The sequence below is a fragment of the Bombina bombina genome, chromosome 6 (genome assembly GCF_027579735.1).
Source record: "Bombina bombina isolate aBomBom1 chromosome 6, aBomBom1.pri, whole genome shotgun sequence".
NCBI lineage: Eukaryota > Metazoa > Chordata > Amphibia > Anura > Bombinatoridae > Bombina > Bombina bombina.
Genome location: NC_069504.1, coordinates 653,540,458 through 653,559,151, shown reverse-complemented (window position 1 = coordinate 653,559,151; position 18,694 = coordinate 653,540,458). Strand labels below are relative to the sequence as shown.

Sequence of the window (18,694 nt, the reverse complement as noted above, 5' to 3'; positions counted from 1 at the left end):
GTAAGTGCAACAAATTGCAAGTGCTTGTCCAGAATTGCAAACTTCAGATACTTATGGTATTTCCCTGTAAATAGGAACACGAAGGCATGCGTCCTTCAGATCTATGGTTGTCATAAACTGACCTTCCTGTACCAAAGGAAGAATGGAACAAATAGTTTCCATCTTGAAGGACGGAACCCAGAGGAATTTCTTGAGACACTTGAGGTCTAGAATGGGCCGAAAAGTTCCCTCCTTTTTGGGAACCACAGATAGATTTGAATAGAATCCTAGACCTTGTTCTACTAAAAGGACAGGAACAATAACACCCAGAGAGTATAGGTCTTTTACACAGTTTAAGAAGGCCTCCTTCTTTATTTGGTTTGAGGACAGTCTGCCCTTTGGAGGGCAAGACTTGAATCCCATTCTGTAACCCTGGGATACTATATCCATCAACCAAGGGTCTGGGACATCGCGTATACAGGCTTGACAAAAAAGAGAAAGCCTGCACCCCACCAGATTCACACTGGAATCAGGGGCGGAACCTTCATGCTGATTTTAAATCAGCAGAAAGCTTCTTGTTTTGTTTTCCCTTGTTCCAGGGCTGGTTGTATTTCCAAGAAGATCTGGGTTGATATGGTTTAGAAGAGGAAGACTTTTATCCCTTAAAGTTACAAAGGTCTAATTTTATTGTCCTGAGGTAGGAAAGATCCCTTTCCACCTGTAATCTCCGAAATGATCTCTGCCAGACCAGGTCCAAACAGAGTCATTCCCTTTTAAGGTAAAGCCAAAAGCTTGGCCTTAGAAGAGACATCGACCGACCAAGATTTTAACCACAGAGCCCTGCGGGCTAGAACCGTAAAGCTAGACATCTTAGCTCCCAGACAAATTATCTGCATATTGGCATCACAGATAAAGGTATTGGCAAATTTGAGAGCTTTGATCCTATCTTGGATATCCTCTACTGTAGTTTCCTGTATAATAAGATCACACAGTGCATCGCACCAATAAGATGCAGCTCCCGCAACCGTAGCAATACTCGCTGAAGGTTGCCACTGTAACCTTTGATTTTGAAAAAGTGTGGAGAGGACCAAGTTGCGGCTTTGCAAATCTGTTAAACAGAAGCTTCATTTTTGAATGCCCAGGAAGAGGAAACAGCCCTCGTAGAATGAGCCGTAACTCTCTCAGGAGGCTGCTGTCCAGCAGTTCATAGGCAAAGCGAATGATACTCTTCAGCCACAAAGAAAGAGAAGTAACTGAAGCTTTCTGCCCCTTACGTTTCCCAGAGAATACCACAAAAAGAGCAGAAGACTGACAAAAATCCTTAGGTCGCCTGTAAATAGAATTTGAATGCATGCACCACGTCCAGATTGTGCAAAAGCCGTCTCTTTTGAGAAGAAGGATTAGGACATAAGGAAGGAACAACAATCCCCTGATTAATGTTCCGGTCTGAAACTACTTTAGGGAGAAACCCTAACTTAGTACGCAAAACCACCTTATCCGAATGAAAAATAAGGTAAGGAGACTCATACTGTAATGCCAAGAGCTCTGACACTCTACGAGCAGATGAAATAGCAACAAGAAACACAACTTTCCAAGATAACAACTTAATATCTAAGGAATGTATAGGCTCAAACGGAGCCCCTTGAGGAACCTTAAGAACTAAATTAAGACTCCAGGGAGGAGTAACTGGCTTGAACACATGCCTGATCCTGACCAAGGCCTGACAAAATGATTGCACGCCTGGGACGTCCGCCAGACATTTACCTAACAAAATAGACAAGACCGATATTTGACCCTTTAGGGAACTTGCCGATAAACCCTTCTCCAAACCTTCTTGGAGAAAGGACAGGAATCCTAACTCTACTCCAAGAGTAGCCCTTGGATTCAAACTAATATAGATATTGACGACATATCTTATGGTAAATCTTTCTAGTCACAGGTTTTCGAGCCTGAATCATGGTCTCAATGACCGATTCCGAAAATCCACGCTTTCATAAAATTAAGCGTTTAATCTCCAAGCAGTCAGCGTCAGAGAAACTAGATTTGGATGAAGGAAGGACCCTTGAAGTAGAAGGTCCTTCCTCAACGGAAGTCTCCAAGGTGGAAGAGATGACATGTCCAACAGGTCTGCATACCAAATCCTGCGAGGCCACGCAGGTGCAATGAGGATCACCAATGCCCTCTCCTGCTTGATTCGAGCAATGACCTGAGGTAGAAGAGCGAACGGAGGAAATAGGTAAGCGAGAATGAAATTCCAAGGTACCGCCAGAGCGACTATCAGTACAGCCTGAGGGTCCCTTGACCCGTACCTCAGAAGCTTGGTATTCTGCCCGAGATGCCATGAGATCCAATTCCGGCTGACCCCATTTGAGAATCAGGCTGCAACACACTTCCGGATGGAGTTCCCACTCCCCCGGGTGAAAGGTCTGCCTGCTAAGGAAGTCCGCCTCCCAGTTGTCCACTCCTGAGATGTGGATTGCAGAGAGACAGCAATTGTGGGTCTCCACCCACTGAATGATCTTGGTTACCTCTGTCATGGCCAAGGAACTTCGAGTTCCTCCTTGATGGTTGATGTAAGCCATGGTTGGTTGATGTAAGTTATATTGTTCCGACTGGAACCTGATGAACCAGGCCGAGGCTAACTGGGGCCAGGCCAGAAGAGCCCTTCAAGCTGTTTTTGATTCAATAGCAGGCTTTTTGGATGGTTTTCCCTTGTTCCAAGACTGATTGGGCCTCCAGGAAGGCTTGGACTGCTCCTGCTTGGAAGAGGGAGTGAAAGGATTTTCCTTGAAATTTCAAAAGGAATGAAAATTACTCTGGACGTCCCTTTTCTTTATTTCTCTTATCCTGAGGGAGGAAATGGCCCTTTCCTCCAGTAATGTCAGAAATTATTTCAGTCAAACCCATCGCAAACAAGGTCTTTGCCTTGTAAGGACTTGCCAAAAGTTTAGACTTAGATGATTCATATGCAGACCAAGATTTTAACCATAAAGCTCTGCGGGCCAATACGGCAAAACCAGAAATCTTAGCTCCCAGCTTAATAACCTGAAGGGAAGCATCCGTGATAAAAGAGTTGGCCAACTTAAGGGCCTTTATGCTATTCTGGATTTCTTTGAGGGGAGTGTCTGTCCGAATAGAATCAGACAACGCACCAAACCATTATGCTGCCGCACTAGAGACAGTAGCAATACAAACCGCAGGTTGCCATTGTAAACCCTGGTGTACATACATTTTCTTGAGTAACCCCTATAACTTTTTATCCATAGGACCCTTAAAGGAACAACTATACTCTATGGGAATAGTTGTTCTCTTGGCTAGCTTGGAAATTGCCCCTTCCACTTTGGGTACCATCTGCCAAGACTCCTTGATAGAATCTTCTATAGGAAACATCTTTTTAAATATAGGGGATGGAGAAAAAGGGATACCCGGTCTCTCCCATTCCTTAGCAATCTCTGTAGCCCTATCTGGTACAGGAAATACCTCCACCATGGAGGGCACGTCAAAATACTTGTTTAGTTTACTAGACTTCTTAGGATTGATTACGACAGCATCGTCGGAGTCGTCCGGGGTAGCTAAAACCTCAAGTAACAAACGGAGGTGTTCAGGCTTAAACCTGAAAGAAACAACTTCAGTATCCGTTAAAGGTATAGCACTGTCTGAGTCTGAGATTTCACCCTCAGATGCTACCGAAGTATCCTCCTCTACAGGTTTCTGGGAAGAAACATTTGGAATATCCACTACTGTGTCAGCAACCTTATTCACAGATTGATTAAATTTCCTCTTGCGCTTTCCCTGCAGTATGGGAAAAGCAGACAACACATCAGATACCGCTGATGACATTAGGGAAGCAATGTCTTGCAAGGTAACTCCAGGTGGAGTAATAGACAAAATATCCCCCCAAAAACAAAAAATTTGTTACTGTTCCTTTAATTTTTAAACTAACAAAATAGCTGATTTATTTTTCTGCTATTAAAATTACACCCTAGCCCCGAAAATAACTTCCAGACAACTCTACAACTCAGCTTAGCGTTGCTGAGGTGCTTACCTGCCTTTGTAAGAAATATATTCTCCTCCTGGGAGACCAATTGTGGCAAGCACTAATTCCATTTTTTTTAAATATTGCCATATTTCTCGATAGAATTTTGAGACTCTTTGTGATATCTTCCCAATCTTATATTAGGGATACTGATGATTTTTTTTATCTAAACTAGAAAATGTGCAACTGGTGGATAAGAAATATTTTTAGAAAACCTATTGATCGCAATAATCTTTTGCGTTATGAGAGTGCTCATCCCACCTGCGTTATTGAATTCTCTTCCCTATAGTCAGCTCTTGAGGGTAAAGAAAATTGTATCTGATCCGGTTTTATCTAACCAGAGACTCATAGAAATGGGTCAATTGTTTAGTGATCGGGGTTATCCTGATTATGTGATTGAATGTAACTTGAAAAAAGGTGAAGGGCGGTCCAGACAAGATTTAATCTATAACAGAAGGACTAAGAAAAAAACAGAATTTATGCTTACCTGATAAATTACTTTCTCCAACGGTGTGTTCCGGTCCACGGCGTCATCCTTACTTGTGGGATATTCTCTTCCCCAACAGGAAATGGCAAAGAGCCCAGCAAAGCTGGTCACATGATCCCTCCTAGGCTCCGCCTACCCCAGTCATTCGACCGACGTAAAGGAGGAATATGCATAGGAGAAATCATATGATACCGTGGTGACTGTAGTTAGAGAAAATAATTCATCAGACCTGATTAAAAAAACCAGGGCGGGCCGTGGACCGGACACACCGTTGGAGAAAGTAATTTATCAGGTAAGCATAAATTCTGTTTTCTCCAACATAGGTGTGTCCGGTCCACGGCGTCATCCTTACTTGTGGGAACCAATACCAAAGCTTTAGGAAACGGATGATGGGAGGGAGCAAATCAGGTCACCTAGATGGAAGGCACCACGGCTTGCAAAACCTCTCTCCCAAAAATAGCCTCAGAAGAAGCAAAAGTATCAAATTTGTAAAATTTGGTAAAAGTGTGCAGTGAAGACCAAGTCGCTGCCTTACATATCTGATCAACAGAAGCCTCGTTCTTGAAGGCCCATGTGGAAGCCACAGCCCTAGTGGAGTGAGCTGTGATTCTTTCAGGAGGCTGCCGTCCGGCAGTCTCATAAGCCAATCGGATGATGCTTTTAAGCCAAAAAGAGAGAGAGGTAGAAGTTGCTTTTTGACCTCTCCTTTTACCAGAATAAACAACAAACAAAGAAGATGTTTGTCTGAAATCCTTTGTAGCCTCTAAATAGAATTTTAGAGCACGAACTACATCCAAATTGTGTAACAAACGTTCCTTCTTTGAAACTGGATTCGGACACAAAGAAGGCACAACTATCTCCTGGTTAATGTTTTTGTTAGAAACAACTTTCGGAAGAAAACCAGGTTTAGTACGCAAAACCACCTTATCTGCATGGAACACCAGATAAGGAGGAGAACACTGCAGAGCAGATAACTCTGAAACTCTTCTAGCAGAAGAAATTGCAACCAAAAACAAAACTTTCCAAGATAGTAACTTAATATCTACGGAATGTAAGGGTTCAAACGGAACCCCTTGAAGAACTGAAAGAACTAAATTGAGACTCCAAGGAGGAGTCAAAGGTTTGTAAACAGGCTTGATTCTAACCAGAGCCTGAACAAAAGCTTGAACATCTGGCACAGCCGCCAGTTTTTTGTGAAGTAAAACAGATAAAGCAGAAATCTGTCCCTTCAAAGAACTTGCAGATAATCCTTTCTCCAAACCCTCCTGTAGAAAGGATATAATCTTAGGAATTTTTATCTTGTTCCTGGGAATCCTTTAGATTCACACCAACAAATATATTTTTTCCATATTTTATGGTAAATTTTCCTAGTTACAGGCTTTCTAGCCTGAACAAGAGTATCAATGACAGAATCTGAAAACCCACGCTTTGATAAAATCAAGCGTTCAATCTCCAAGCAGTCAGTTGGAGTGAAGCCAGATTCGGATGTTGGAATGGACCTTGAACAAGAAGGTCCTGTCTCAAAGGTAGCTTCCATGGTGGAGCCGATGACATATTCACCAGGTCTGCATACCAAGTTCTGCGTGGCCACGCAGGAGCTATCAAGATCACCGAAGCCCTCTCCTGATTGATCCTGGCTACCAGCCTGGGAATGAGAGGGAACGGTGGGAATACATAAGCTAGGTTGAAGGTCCAAGGCGCTATCAGTGCATCTACTAGAGTCGCCCTGGGATCCCTGGATCTGGACCCGTAGCAAGGAACCTTGAAGTTCTGACGAGACGCCATCAGGTCCATGTCTGGAATGCCCCATAATTGAGTTATTTGGGCAAAGATTTCCGGATGGAGTTCCCACTCCCCCGGATGGAAAGTCTGACGACTCAGAAAATCCGCTTCCCAATTTTCCACTCCTGGGATGTGGATTGCAGACAAGTGGCAGGAGTGATTCTCCGCCCATTGAATTATTTTGGTCACTTCCTCCATCGCCAGGGAACTCCTTGTTCCCCCCTGATGGTTGATATATGCAACAGTCGTCATGTTGTCTGATTGAAACCTTATGAATTTGGCCTTTGCTAGTTGAGGCCAAGCTTTGAGAGCATTGAATATCGCTCGCAGTTCCAGAATGTTTATCGGGAGAAGAGATTCTTCCCGAGACCATAGACCCTGAGCTTTCAGGGGTTCCCAGACCGCGCCCCAGCCCACCAGACTGGCGTCGGTCGTGACAATGACCCACTCTGGTCTGCGGAAGCTCATTCCCTGTGACAGGTTGTCCAGGTTCAGCCACCAACGGAGTGAATCTCTGGTTCTTTGATCTACTTGGATCGTCGGAGACAAGTCTGTATAATCCCCATTCCACTGTCTGAGCATGCACAGTTGTAATGGTCTTAGATGAATTTGTGCAAAAGGAACTATGTCCATTGCCGCAACCATCAAACCTATTACTGCCATGCACTGCGCTATGGAAGGAAGAAGAACAGAATGAAGTACTTGACAAGAGCTTAGAAGTTTTGATTTTCTGGCCTCTGTCAGAAAAATCTTCATTTCTAAGGAGTCTATTATTGTTCCCAAGAAGGGAACTCTTGTTGACGGGGACAGAGAACTTTTTTCTATGTTCACTTTCCACCCGTGAGATCTGAGAAAGGCTAGGACAATGTCCGTATGAGCCTTTGCTTTTGACAGAGACGACGCTTGAATCAGTATGTCGTCCAAGTAAGGTACTACTGCAATGCCCCTTGGTCTTAGCACCGCTAGAAGGGACCCTAGTACCTTTGTGAAAATCCTTGGAGCAGTGGCTAATCCGAATGGAAGTGCCAGAAACTGGTAATGCTTGTCCAGAAAGGCGAACCTTAGGAACCGATGATGTTCCTTGTGGATAGGAATATGTAGATACGCATCCTTTAAATCCACCGTGGTCATGAATTGACCTTCCTGGACGGTAGGAAGAATTGTTCGAATGGTTTCCATCTTGAACGATGGAACCCTGAGAAATTTGTTTAGAATCTTGAGATCTAAAATTGGTCTGAATGTTCCTTCTTTTTTGGGAACTATGAACAGATTGGAGTAAAACCCCATCCCTTGTTCTCCTAATGGAACAGGATGAATCACTCCCATTCTTAACAGGTCTTCTACACAATGTAAGAATGCCTGTCTTTTTATTTGGTTTGAAGACAATTGAGACCTGTGGAACCTCCCCCTTGGGGGTAGTTCCTTGAATTCCAGGAGATAACCTTGAGAAACTATTTCTAGCGCCCAAGGATCCTGAACATCTCTTGCCCAAGCCTGAGCAAAGAGAGAGAGTCTGCCCCCCACCAGATCCGGTCCCGGATCGGGGGCCAACACTTCATGCTGTTTTAGTAGCAGTGGCAGGTTTCTTGGCCTGCTTACCCTTGTTCCGGCCTTGCATCGGTCTCCAGGCTGGTTTGGTTTGAGAACTATTACCCTCTTGCTTAGAGGGTGTAGAATTTGAGGCAGGTCCGTTTCTGTGGACACATCCGCTGACCAAGACTTTAGCCAAAGCGCTCTGCGCGCCACAATAGCAAAACCTGAATTTTTCGCCGCTAATCTAGCTAATTGCAAAGTGGCGTCTAAGATAAAAGAGTTAGCCAATTTAAGTGCTTGAACTCTGTCCATAACCTCCTCATACGAAGAGTCTTTATTGAGCGACTTTTCTAGTTCTTCGAACCAGAAACACGCTGCTGTAGTGACAGGAACAATGCATGAAATTGGTTGTAGAAGGTAACCTTGCTGAACAAACATCTTTTTAAGCAAACCCTCTAATTTTTTATCCATAGGATCTTTGAAAGCACAACTATCTTCTATAGGGATAGTAGTGCGTTTGTTTAGAGTAGAAACCGCCCCCTCGACCTTGGGGACTGTCTGCCATAAGTCCTTTCTGGGGTCGACCATAGGAAATAATTTTTTAACTATAGGGGGAGGAACAAAAGGTATGCCGGGCCTTTGCCATTCCTTATTTACAATGTCCGCCACCCGCTTGGGTATAGGAAAAGCAACGGGGGGCACCAGGACCTCTAGGAACTTGTCCATCTTACATAACTTCTCTGGAATGACCAAATTGTCACAATCATCCAGAGTAGATAACACCTCCTTAAGCAGAGCGCGGAGATGTTCTAATTTAAATTTAAAAGTAATAACATCAGGTTCAGCTTGTTGAGAAATTTTTCCTGAATCTGAAATTTCTCCCTCAGACAAAACCTCCCTCCTGGCCCCTTCAGATTGGTGTGAGGGTATGTCAGAACCATTATCATCAGCGTCCTCATGCTCTTCAGTATCTAAAACAGAGCAATCGCGCTTTCTCTGATAAGTGGGCATTTTGGACAAAATGTTTTTAATATAATTATCCATTACAGCCGTTAATTGTTGCATAGTAAGAAGGATTGGCGCACTAGATGTACTAGGGGCCTCTTGTGTGGGCAAGACTGGTGTAGACACAGAAGGGGAAGATGCAGTACCATGCTTACTCCCCTCGCTTGAGGAATCATTTTGGGCAACATCATTATCAGTGGCATCATTGTCCCTACTTTGTTTGGACACTATGTCACATTCATCACATATATTTAAATGGGGAGGAACCTTGGCTTCCAAACATACAGAACATCGTCTATCTGATGGTTCAGACATGTTAACAGGCATAAACATGATAACAAAGCACAAAAAACGTTTTAAAATAAAACCGTTACTGTCACTTTAAATTTTAAACTGAACACACTTTATTACTGAATATGTGAAAAAGTATGAAGGAATTGTTCAAAATTCACCAAAATTTCACCACAGTGTCTTAAAGCCTTAAATGTATTGCACACCAAATTTGAAAGCTTTAACTCTTAAAATAACGGAACCGGAGCAGTTTTTACATTTAACCCCTATACAGTCCCTGGTATCTGCTTTGCTGAGACCCAACCAAGCCCAGAGGGGAATACGATACCAAATGACGCCTTCAATAAGCTTTTTCAGTGGTTCTTAGCTCCTCACACATGCATCTGCATGCCTTGCTTTCCAAAAACAACTGCGCATTAGTGGCGCGAAAATGAGGCTCTGCCTATGACTAGAAAAGGCCCCCAGTGAAAAAGGTGTCCAATACAGTGCCTGCCGTTTTTTTAATACATCCCCAAGATTAAAAGAACTATTTATAGTTATAATCCACTAAATATACTTATGAAGTAATCGTTTTAGCCCAGAAAAATGTCTACCAGTCTTTAAAGCCCTTGTGAAGCCCTTTATTCTTATACTAAACTAAGAAAATGGCTTACCGGTTCCCATAGGGAAAATGACAGCTTCCAGCATTACCAAGTCTTGTTAGAAATGTGTCATACCTCAAGCAGCAAAAGTCTGCCCACTGTTTCCACCAACTGAAGTTAATTCATCTCAACAGTCCTGTGTGGAAACAGCCATAGATTTTAGTAACGGTTGCTAAAATCATTTTCCTCTTACAAACAGAAATCTTCATCTCTTTTCTGTTTCAGAGTAAATAGTACATACCAGCACTATTTTAAAATAACAAACTCTTGATTGAAGAATAAAACTACATTTAAACACCAAAAAACTCTTAGCCATCTCCGTGGAGATGTTGCCTGTGCAACGGCAAAGAGAATGACTGGGGTAGGCGGAGCCTAGGAGGGATCATGTGACCAGCTTTGCTGGGCTCTTTGCCATTTCCTGTTGGGGAAGAGAATATCCCACAAGTAAGGATGACGCCGTGGACCGGACACACCTATGTTGGAGAAAGAGGGGTCAGGAGAATAACTTTTACTACAGAATTTAATAGACAAAGTAAAAAGGTGCTGAGTATCTTGAAGAAGCACTGGCATATTCTGTATGAGTGTAACCCCGATATTAAGGCCTTCAAAAGAGGTTTTCATGCCTGCATTCAGACGTGCTCCTTCCCTTAGGGACAAACTGATGAAAAATTATGTTGGCACAGCTAAGGCTGGTGGCACTAGGTATATTACAAGTGCCAATAAAGGTTGTTACCCGTGTTTGGGTTGCTTTAGCGGTGGAAACATGATAAAAGGTGCGGCTTTCTTTCACCCACATACAGGAAGAAAATTTGACAATTTGCAACTGTAATAGCGAATATGTTATTTACCTCATCAAATGCCCATGTGGGCTGCTTTATGTGGGTGAGACGACACGCAAGGCACGTGAAAGAATGAACGAACACAAATCTAGTATCAAGAGGGGGGATTTAGATGCCCCGGTAGCACATAATTTTATTAAAGCTAAACATCAAATTTCGCAACTTAGGTTTCAAATCATTGAGCAGGTGCATAGACCGAGAAGGGGTGGTAACAGGGAGATTCTATTAAAAAAGAGGAAATTAGGAACTTTACAACCCAAAGGTTGCAAAATGGCAGGTGGAATCGACCTCTTAAGCTCCTGCTTGCAAGCACGTAAGTATACCAACTAGGCCAAAGTGGTACACTGCAAAATGGCTAAGCTATCTACCAGACCAACAGTGCTTGCTGTTGGCCGGGCAGAAGACTGCTGAGAGAGTAAAAGGAATAATCCTTGAATATCTGACTTTTGATAGAAATCCTTTCCTAGATAGAGAATCTAATAAGATCCCCATTAAAAACACCCTTGTAGCTGGAACAAGATAACTTTTTCTCCAGATTAATTTCCCATCCATGGGAAAGAAGATTGGACAAGATATCGTGAAGAGAGTTAGTTCGAAGGAAGGATGAACATGATCCATATAATGTTCCAAGACCTAAAAGTCTTTCTAGGATAACTAAACTCAGAACTTGAGAAGATCTCTAACATGGGAACAATAAATACACATCCATCAGGTCTACGGGAGAGAGCTCTCCTCCAGCGTCCACAGGCCCTGTGCCTTCTTGGCGCCCCAAACAGCTCCCCATCCTGACAGACTTGCGTCCGTAGTCGCATTCCCCCAGGATGATCTCAAAAAGGATGTCCCTTGGGACAGGTGATGTGGACAAAGCCACAGAGAGAGCGCGATTCTCTCGACCGGTTTTCCAGAGAAATCTGTTTAGACAGATCTATGACAAAAGGCAAAGAATGACTGGGGGATGAGGAAAGTGGGGGAGGTATTTAAGCCTTTGGCTGGTGTGTCTTTGCCTCCTCCTGGTGGCCAGGTTCTGCTTTTCACACATGTAATGAATGCAGCTGTGGACTCTCCTTGTATTAAAAAGGAAACGGCTAAATTATGAAGACCCTTAAACTGAATATATGTTAATCCGGTAGCCCAATGTCAAATAAAAATGTAAGCCTCTAACCAAGAAATGTAATTAAATGGGAGGTAACAAATAAAGAACTTCTTTACTGTTAACCCCTACACTCTCCATGCCAAGTGAAACTCCTCATATGAACTGACCTTACTCATACTAATAAAAATACCCAAGTGCCATGTCCTTTATATTACTCCTTAACTAATAAGGAGTATTAAGTCCCAAATGAAGGATCTGAAAAGAGGATTAACCACCTAAGTGCTGTTGTCCTTCTGTACCTAGAAGGCAAAAGCACTTACCTTAGATCCAATAGCATGATAGATGCTGATCCTTAGGTGTGGCAGGGCTCCACTCCCTACCATAGACCTGTAGGAAAAGAAAGAACATAGTAACCAACTCTGACTTTCTGCAAAGGGGTAACAAAGTGTTAAAAGTAAAGCAAAGACTTCCTCGCTGCCTTTTAATTGCTAAAGGCCACCACTACTCTTACTCAAGAGATTGACATGGACACAGCAAGACCCCAATCCTTGCTTGCAGGGAAAAGTACCCATAAAAGTATTAAAAATGTTCATACACCAACTTTGCACAACTTCCATTGACAGAGGCAAAGAGAATGACTGGGGGTTATGGGAAAGGCAGTTAGACTTAACAGCTTTGTTGGGGTGCTCTTTGCCTCCTTCTGCTGGCCAGGAGTTGAATATCCCACTAGTAATTGGAATTACATTGTGGACTCTATATGTCATAGGAAAGAAACACGTGTTTAGTTATCAAGGAGAATCTAAACACCAATTTTCATGTATGTAACATCGTCTGTTTTTAAGATATACGTATCCTCATAAATCAGCCCCCCCCCCCCGCTTTTGACCCCCCTTAAGTGGATTAAAATGGTAAAACACCGGTTTTCTTTATTTTTCAAGGACACTCTAAATACCAAGTTTCACATCTGTAACATTGTCAGTTTTTGAGATATAGGTATCATCATAAATCAGCCCCCTCCTCTTTTGACCCCCCTTAAGTGAATTTTGGGTAAATGGTAAAACACGTGTTTCTTTATTTTTGAAGGAGAATCTAAATACTAAATTTTCACATCTGTAATATTGTCGTTTTTTGAGCTATAGGTATCCTCAAAAAAGTTTACCCCCCCCTTTTCAACCCCTTAGGGACATAATTTCCAAAAATCCTTCCTTACTGGGTGCCTACATCATAAAAAAAAAATGTTCCTTCCAAATTTCATGTTCCTAGGATAAACAGGTTGAGCCGGGCGTTGATCAGTCAGGATATATATATATTTATATTTATATATCAATATTTTTTCAATAGCCAAAACACCACCCCCACCAGTTGCTTTATTTGGAGGAGCCAATCTGGGCTTTAGTCCATAGACAAAACTAGTCACAGCCATAAAAGGTAGTACAGAGTGCATCATTTTGCAGTTTTCACCTGATAATGCCAATTAAAAGAGATATGGAAACAGTACACCTTTGTAAAAAAATATATGATAAACCAAAGAAAACATAAAAAGAAACAGGCTTATTAAAAAAAAAATTCTCAGTGTAGCTTACAGCTAGATAGGGGAGAAGACATACTGATAACTTAAGATTGCATTCTGCCTCTTCTGCAAAGTGGTTAATCACATATATAAAGCCAGCTACGGAGTATCAATAAACTAATGCGACATAGCAGAACACTTGAAAGCCAATCACAAGTGGTATATGTGTGTAGCCAATCACCAGGCAGTTCCACATAGTGCATTATTGTTCTGGAATCTAACTAGGTATGCTTTCAACAAATGTGACCAAGAGAAAATAAATAAATTGAGACGTTTCTTAAAACGACATGCTCTATTTTAACCATGATTGTTTATTACTTTGATGCCCTTTTAACTGATTGGGTCTTTTTGTTAAGAAAAATAAACTATTGTACTACATCTTATTTTCTGCATCGCCCCTTTTGTTGGCCACCAAGCACTAAAAACCTGCCCTCAGATTGCCACGCTACCTTGTATGGAATAGTGCTTTGGTTTATTACTCTGCAATGCTATACATTTACTTACATCAAATTCCAAGAAGAGACGCCAATTCTCTTCCCACTTTTGCACACCTTCAAATAGTTCTTTGTGCACCTCATAGTATTGCTTTATATTATCAATCTCAGCATCATGGAGACAAAGTAAATCTTCACTGTAGTTCTCTAATAAAAAGTGAATATGGTTAGCGTTAAAGCAATACTGTCTTGCAAATGACATAATTTATGCAATATGTGTGTATGTTAAAGGAATACTAAACCCCAATATTTTCTTTAATGATTCGGATAGAGCATGCAATTTTAAGCAACAACTAATTTACTCCTATTATCAATTTTTCATCTTTTTCTTGTTATCTTTATTTGAAAAATCAAGAATGAAAGCTTAGGAGCCGGCTTATTTTTGGTTCAGTATCCTGGATAGAACTTGCTGATTGGTGGCTACATTTAGCCACCAATCAGCAAGCGCTACCCAGGTGCTGAACCAAAAATGGGCCGGCTCCTAAACTCTTATTCCTGCTTTTCAAATAAATATACCAAAAGAACGAAGAAAAATAAATAGGAGTAAATTAGAAATGGTGTGCTAGCTGGAGGCGCTGGTTCAGGTTGTATCAGTCGTTGGTATCTTCCTTTCCTTCCTCGGTTGTATAACTCTAGGTGCAAAATAATGGTGCTGAAATATCAGACAATACACCATACAAAGGTGAATATCTACTCACAGTGTATATTGCAGGTTACCGGCTCCTTCCCAATATGAAAAGACAATATCACAGATTCAGTAAAAAAGTTTGTCTTTATTTGGCTCAACGCAAAAGCGTTTCAACGGTCCCAGCCGTCTTTCTCAAGAGCAATGAAAATGCTTTACAAACCAAAGCAAAGTAAATTAGAAAGTTGCTTAAAATTGCATGTTCTATCCGAATCATGAAAGAAAAAATGTGGGTTTAGTATTCCTTTAATAAAGATTCATATAAATAAATATGAAATACAAACCATCATATAAAGGAGCAAATGCTTGCCGTTGCTCATTGCTGTAGAAACATTTGTCCCAATACAAGATTATCTCTTTCCTAATTGCCTCAATAACATGTTTTATGTTTTGCAACTTGAGCTCTTGAAGACGATCAACTTCTTCTTGTAACTGTAACAATAAATACAATTCTTAAATAAATATAGGGAAAAAGGTAAAAAAAAGCTTAGCACTATAATGCAGCAGGTAATTCTCACAGTAAAATCAGTGTTGAAAAGGAAAGTTCTATTACAAGATACCTACAAGATCTAAGAATGCAACAATAACTCTTACCGCTTTAATGACACTTGGTTTTGATCCGGTCAGGTACATATCAATTGCATTCCGTTCTTCTTCAGAACTCTGAAGTCTATCCCACAGTTCAACAATTTTAGCCCGCAGGTCTTCACATAAGACTTGATTTTTTATTTTCCGTTCTTCCAGCTACATTTGTTTAAAAAATAAATCAATTTAATAATAACAGGGGCAAACTTGTAGATTAGATGTAAACTGACAGAGGTGCTGTATATTATATGTGCTTATATATTTTATTCCCATGCACAAATACATAGTAACATGCATGCACATAGATGTGCAATGGTGCAGTTGTAAAGGTGCATGCGGCTAACTGCATTCTAAACTACCACAGCATCTGCACTTCCCACTGGTGTGGGAGTCACAGCTCTCAAATACCAGACACTGAGGCCCTGATATTCAAAACCTTTCCACTCAGGTGAGATAATCTAAAATGATCCTCCAGCACTGTGAGATACCTAGTGAAATTTACAAAAGGCAGATTTTTGCTTTACTTCTTCACAGGGCGTTCCCTGTATTTCTGTATGTAAAGGAGAGACAAGGCAAATGCACTATAGCACAGCGTGACATAAGAGTTCTGCTGCATTTACACTTTGTGCTTTCTATTCTATTTCACTTAAAGGGACACTGAACCCAAATTTTTTCTTTCATTATTCAGATAGAGCATGCAATTTTAAGCAACTTTTTAATTTATTCCTATTATGAAATTTTCTTTGTTCTCTTGCTAACTTTATTTTAAAAGCAGGAATGTAAATCTTAGCAGCCAGCACATTTTAGGTTCAGCACCATGGATAGCAATTGCTTATTGGAGGCTTACATTTACCCACCAATAAGCAAGCATAACCCAGGTTCTCAACCAAAAATGGTCCGGCTCCTATGCATCACATTCCTGCTTTTTAAATAAAGATAGCAAGAGAACGAAGAAAAATTGATAATAGGAGTAAATTAGAAAGTTGCTTGAAATTGCATGCTTTATCTGAACTATGAAAGAAAAAAAAGAAAATTTATGCTTACCTGATAAATGTATTTCTTTTTTGACACAATGAGTTCACGGATCATCTTAATTACTATTGGGAATACCACTCCTGCCTTGCAGGAGGCAGCAAAGAGCACCACAGCAAAGCTGTTAAATATCACCTCCCATCCTTCCCAACCCAGTCATTCGACAAAAGGTGCAGAGGTGTCTGAAGTTTATAATACCAACAACCTGTCTTACAAAAACAGGGTAGGCCGTGGACTCATTGTGTCAAAAAAGAAATAAAATTTATCAGGTAATTTTCTTTTTAATGACACAATGAGTCCATGGATCATCTTAATTACTATTGGGAATCAATACCCAAGCTAGAGTACACAGATGATACTGGAGGAACAAGACAGGGAACCTAAACGGAAGGCACCACTGGTTGAAGAACCCTTTTCCCAAAAGCAGCCTCAGCCGAGGCAAAAGTGTCAAATTTTTAAAATTTTGAAAAAGTGTGAAGAGAGGACCAAGTTGCAGCCTTGCAAATCTGTTCCACAGAAGCTTCATTTTTGAATGCCCATGAGGAAGCAACAGCCCTTGTGGAATGAGCTGTAACTCTCTCTGGAGGCTGCTGTCCAGCAGTGTCATATGCAAAACGTATGATACTCTTCAGCCAAAAAGAAAGAGAAGTAGCCGTAGCCTTCTGTCCCTTAAGTTTTCCTTAGAAAACCACAAACAAAGCAGAAGACTGACAAAAATCCTTAGTCGCCTGCAGGTAAAACTTTAAGGCACAAACCACGCCCAAATTGTGTAAAAGCCGCTCCTTCTGAGAAGAAGGATTAGGACACAAGGAAGGAACAACAATCACCTGATTGGTACGTAAAACTACCTTATTTGAATTAAAAATAAGGTAAGGAGACTCATACTGCAAAGCCGAGAGCTCTGACACTCTGTGAGCAGAAGAAATAGCCACAAGAAATAAAACTTTCCAAGATAATAACTTAATATCCAAGGAATGCATAGGCTCAAACGGAGCCCCTTGAAGAACTTTAAGAACTAAATTCAGACTCCATGGAGGAGTAACTGGCTTGAACACAGGCCTGATCCTGACCAAGGCCTAACAAAAAGATTGCACATCTGGAACATCTGCCAGACATTTGTGTAACAAAATAGATAAGGCAGAAATTTGACCCTTTAAGGAACTTGTCGATAATCCTTTCTCCAAACCCTCTTGTAGAAAGGACAAAATTCTAGGAATCCTAACTACTCCAGGAGTAGCCCTTGGATTCACACCAATAGAGATATTTACGCCATATCTTATGATAGATTTTCCTGGTGACAGGCTTTTGTGCCTGAATTAAGGTATCAATGACCGACTCAGAGAAACCACGCTTTGATAAAATCAAGCGTTCAATCTCCAGGCAGTCAGCCTCAGAGAAATTAGATTTGGATGGTTAAAAGGACCTTGAAGTAGAAGGTCCTGTCTCAGAGGCAGAGTCCATGGTGGAAAAGATGACATGTCCACCAGATCTGCATACCAAGTCCTGCGTGGCCATGCAGGCGCTATCAAGACCACCGATGCTCTCTCCTGCTTGATTTTGGCAATCAGATGAGGGAGCAGAGGAAACGGTGGAAACACATAAGCCAGGTTGAAGGACCAAGGCGCTGCTAGAGCATCTATCAGCGTTGCCTTGGGGTCCCTGGACCTGGATCCGTAACAAGGAAGCTTGGCGTTCTGGCAAGACGCCATGAGATCCAGTTCTGGTTTGCCCCAACGATGAACCAATTGTGCAAACACCTCCGGATGGAGTTCCCACTCCCCTGGATGAAAAGTCTGTAGACTTAGAAAATCCGCCTCCCAGTTCTCTACACCTGGGATATGGATAGCTGATAGGTGGCAAGAGTGAATCTCTGCCCAGCGAATTATCTTTGAGACTTCTAACATCGCTAGGGAACTCCTTGTTCCCCCTTGATGGTTGATGTAAGCCACAGTCGTGATGTTGTCCGACTGAAATCTGAAGAACCTCATTGTCGCTAGCTGAGGCCAAGCCTGAAGAGCATTGAATATCGCTCTTAGTTCCAGAATGTTTATTGGAAGGAGCGACTCCTCCTGAGTCCACGATCCCTGAGCCTTCAGGGAGTTCCAGACTGCACCCCAACCTAGAAGGCTGGCATCTGTTGTTACAATTGTCCAATCGGCCTGCGAAAGGTCATACCTTTGGACAGATGGACCTGAGATAGCCACCAGAGAAGAGAATCCCTGGTCTCTTGATCCAGATTTAGTAGAGGGGACAAATCTATGTAATCCCCATTCCACTGACTGAGCATGCAGAGTTGCAGCGGTCTGAGATGTAGGCGTGCAAACTTCCATGCACTGAGCCACCGAAGGGCGAGGAATGGAATAAAGAACACGGCAGGAATTTAGAAGTTTTGATAACCTGGACTCCGTCAGGTAAATTTTCATTTCTACAGAATCTATCAGAGTCCCTAGGAAGGAAACTCTTGTGAGGGGGGGGGGGGGATAGAGAACTCTTTTCCTCGTTCACCTTCCACCCATGCGACCTCAGAAATGCCAACACTATGTCCGTATGAGACTTGGCAATTTGGAAGTTTGACGCCTGAATCAGGATGTTGTCTAAATAAGGGGCCACTGCTATGCCCCGCGGCCTTAGGACCGCCAGAA

General features: G+C 41.9%; 1 protein-coding gene across 4 annotated transcripts in view; it reads right to left on the bottom strand.

The window, feature by feature from the left end:
• The window catches only part of PRC1 (protein regulator of cytokinesis 1), a 198,107-nt gene that overhangs the window by 99,403 nt on the left and 80,010 nt on the right, over window positions 1-18,694 (bottom strand). For all 4 annotated transcript variants that reach the window (XM_053717707.1, XM_053717708.1, XM_053717710.1 and 1 more), the window contains exons 6-8: window positions 15,030-15,179; window positions 14,720-14,867; window positions 13,761-13,897 (exon numbers count right to left, since the gene is read on the bottom strand). In XM_053717707.1, coding sequence (XP_053573682.1) covers window positions 13,761-13,897; window positions 14,720-14,867; window positions 15,030-15,179 — 435 coding nt within the window. The remainder of the gene's footprint in view (window positions 1-13,760; window positions 13,898-14,719; window positions 14,868-15,029; window positions 15,180-18,694) is intronic.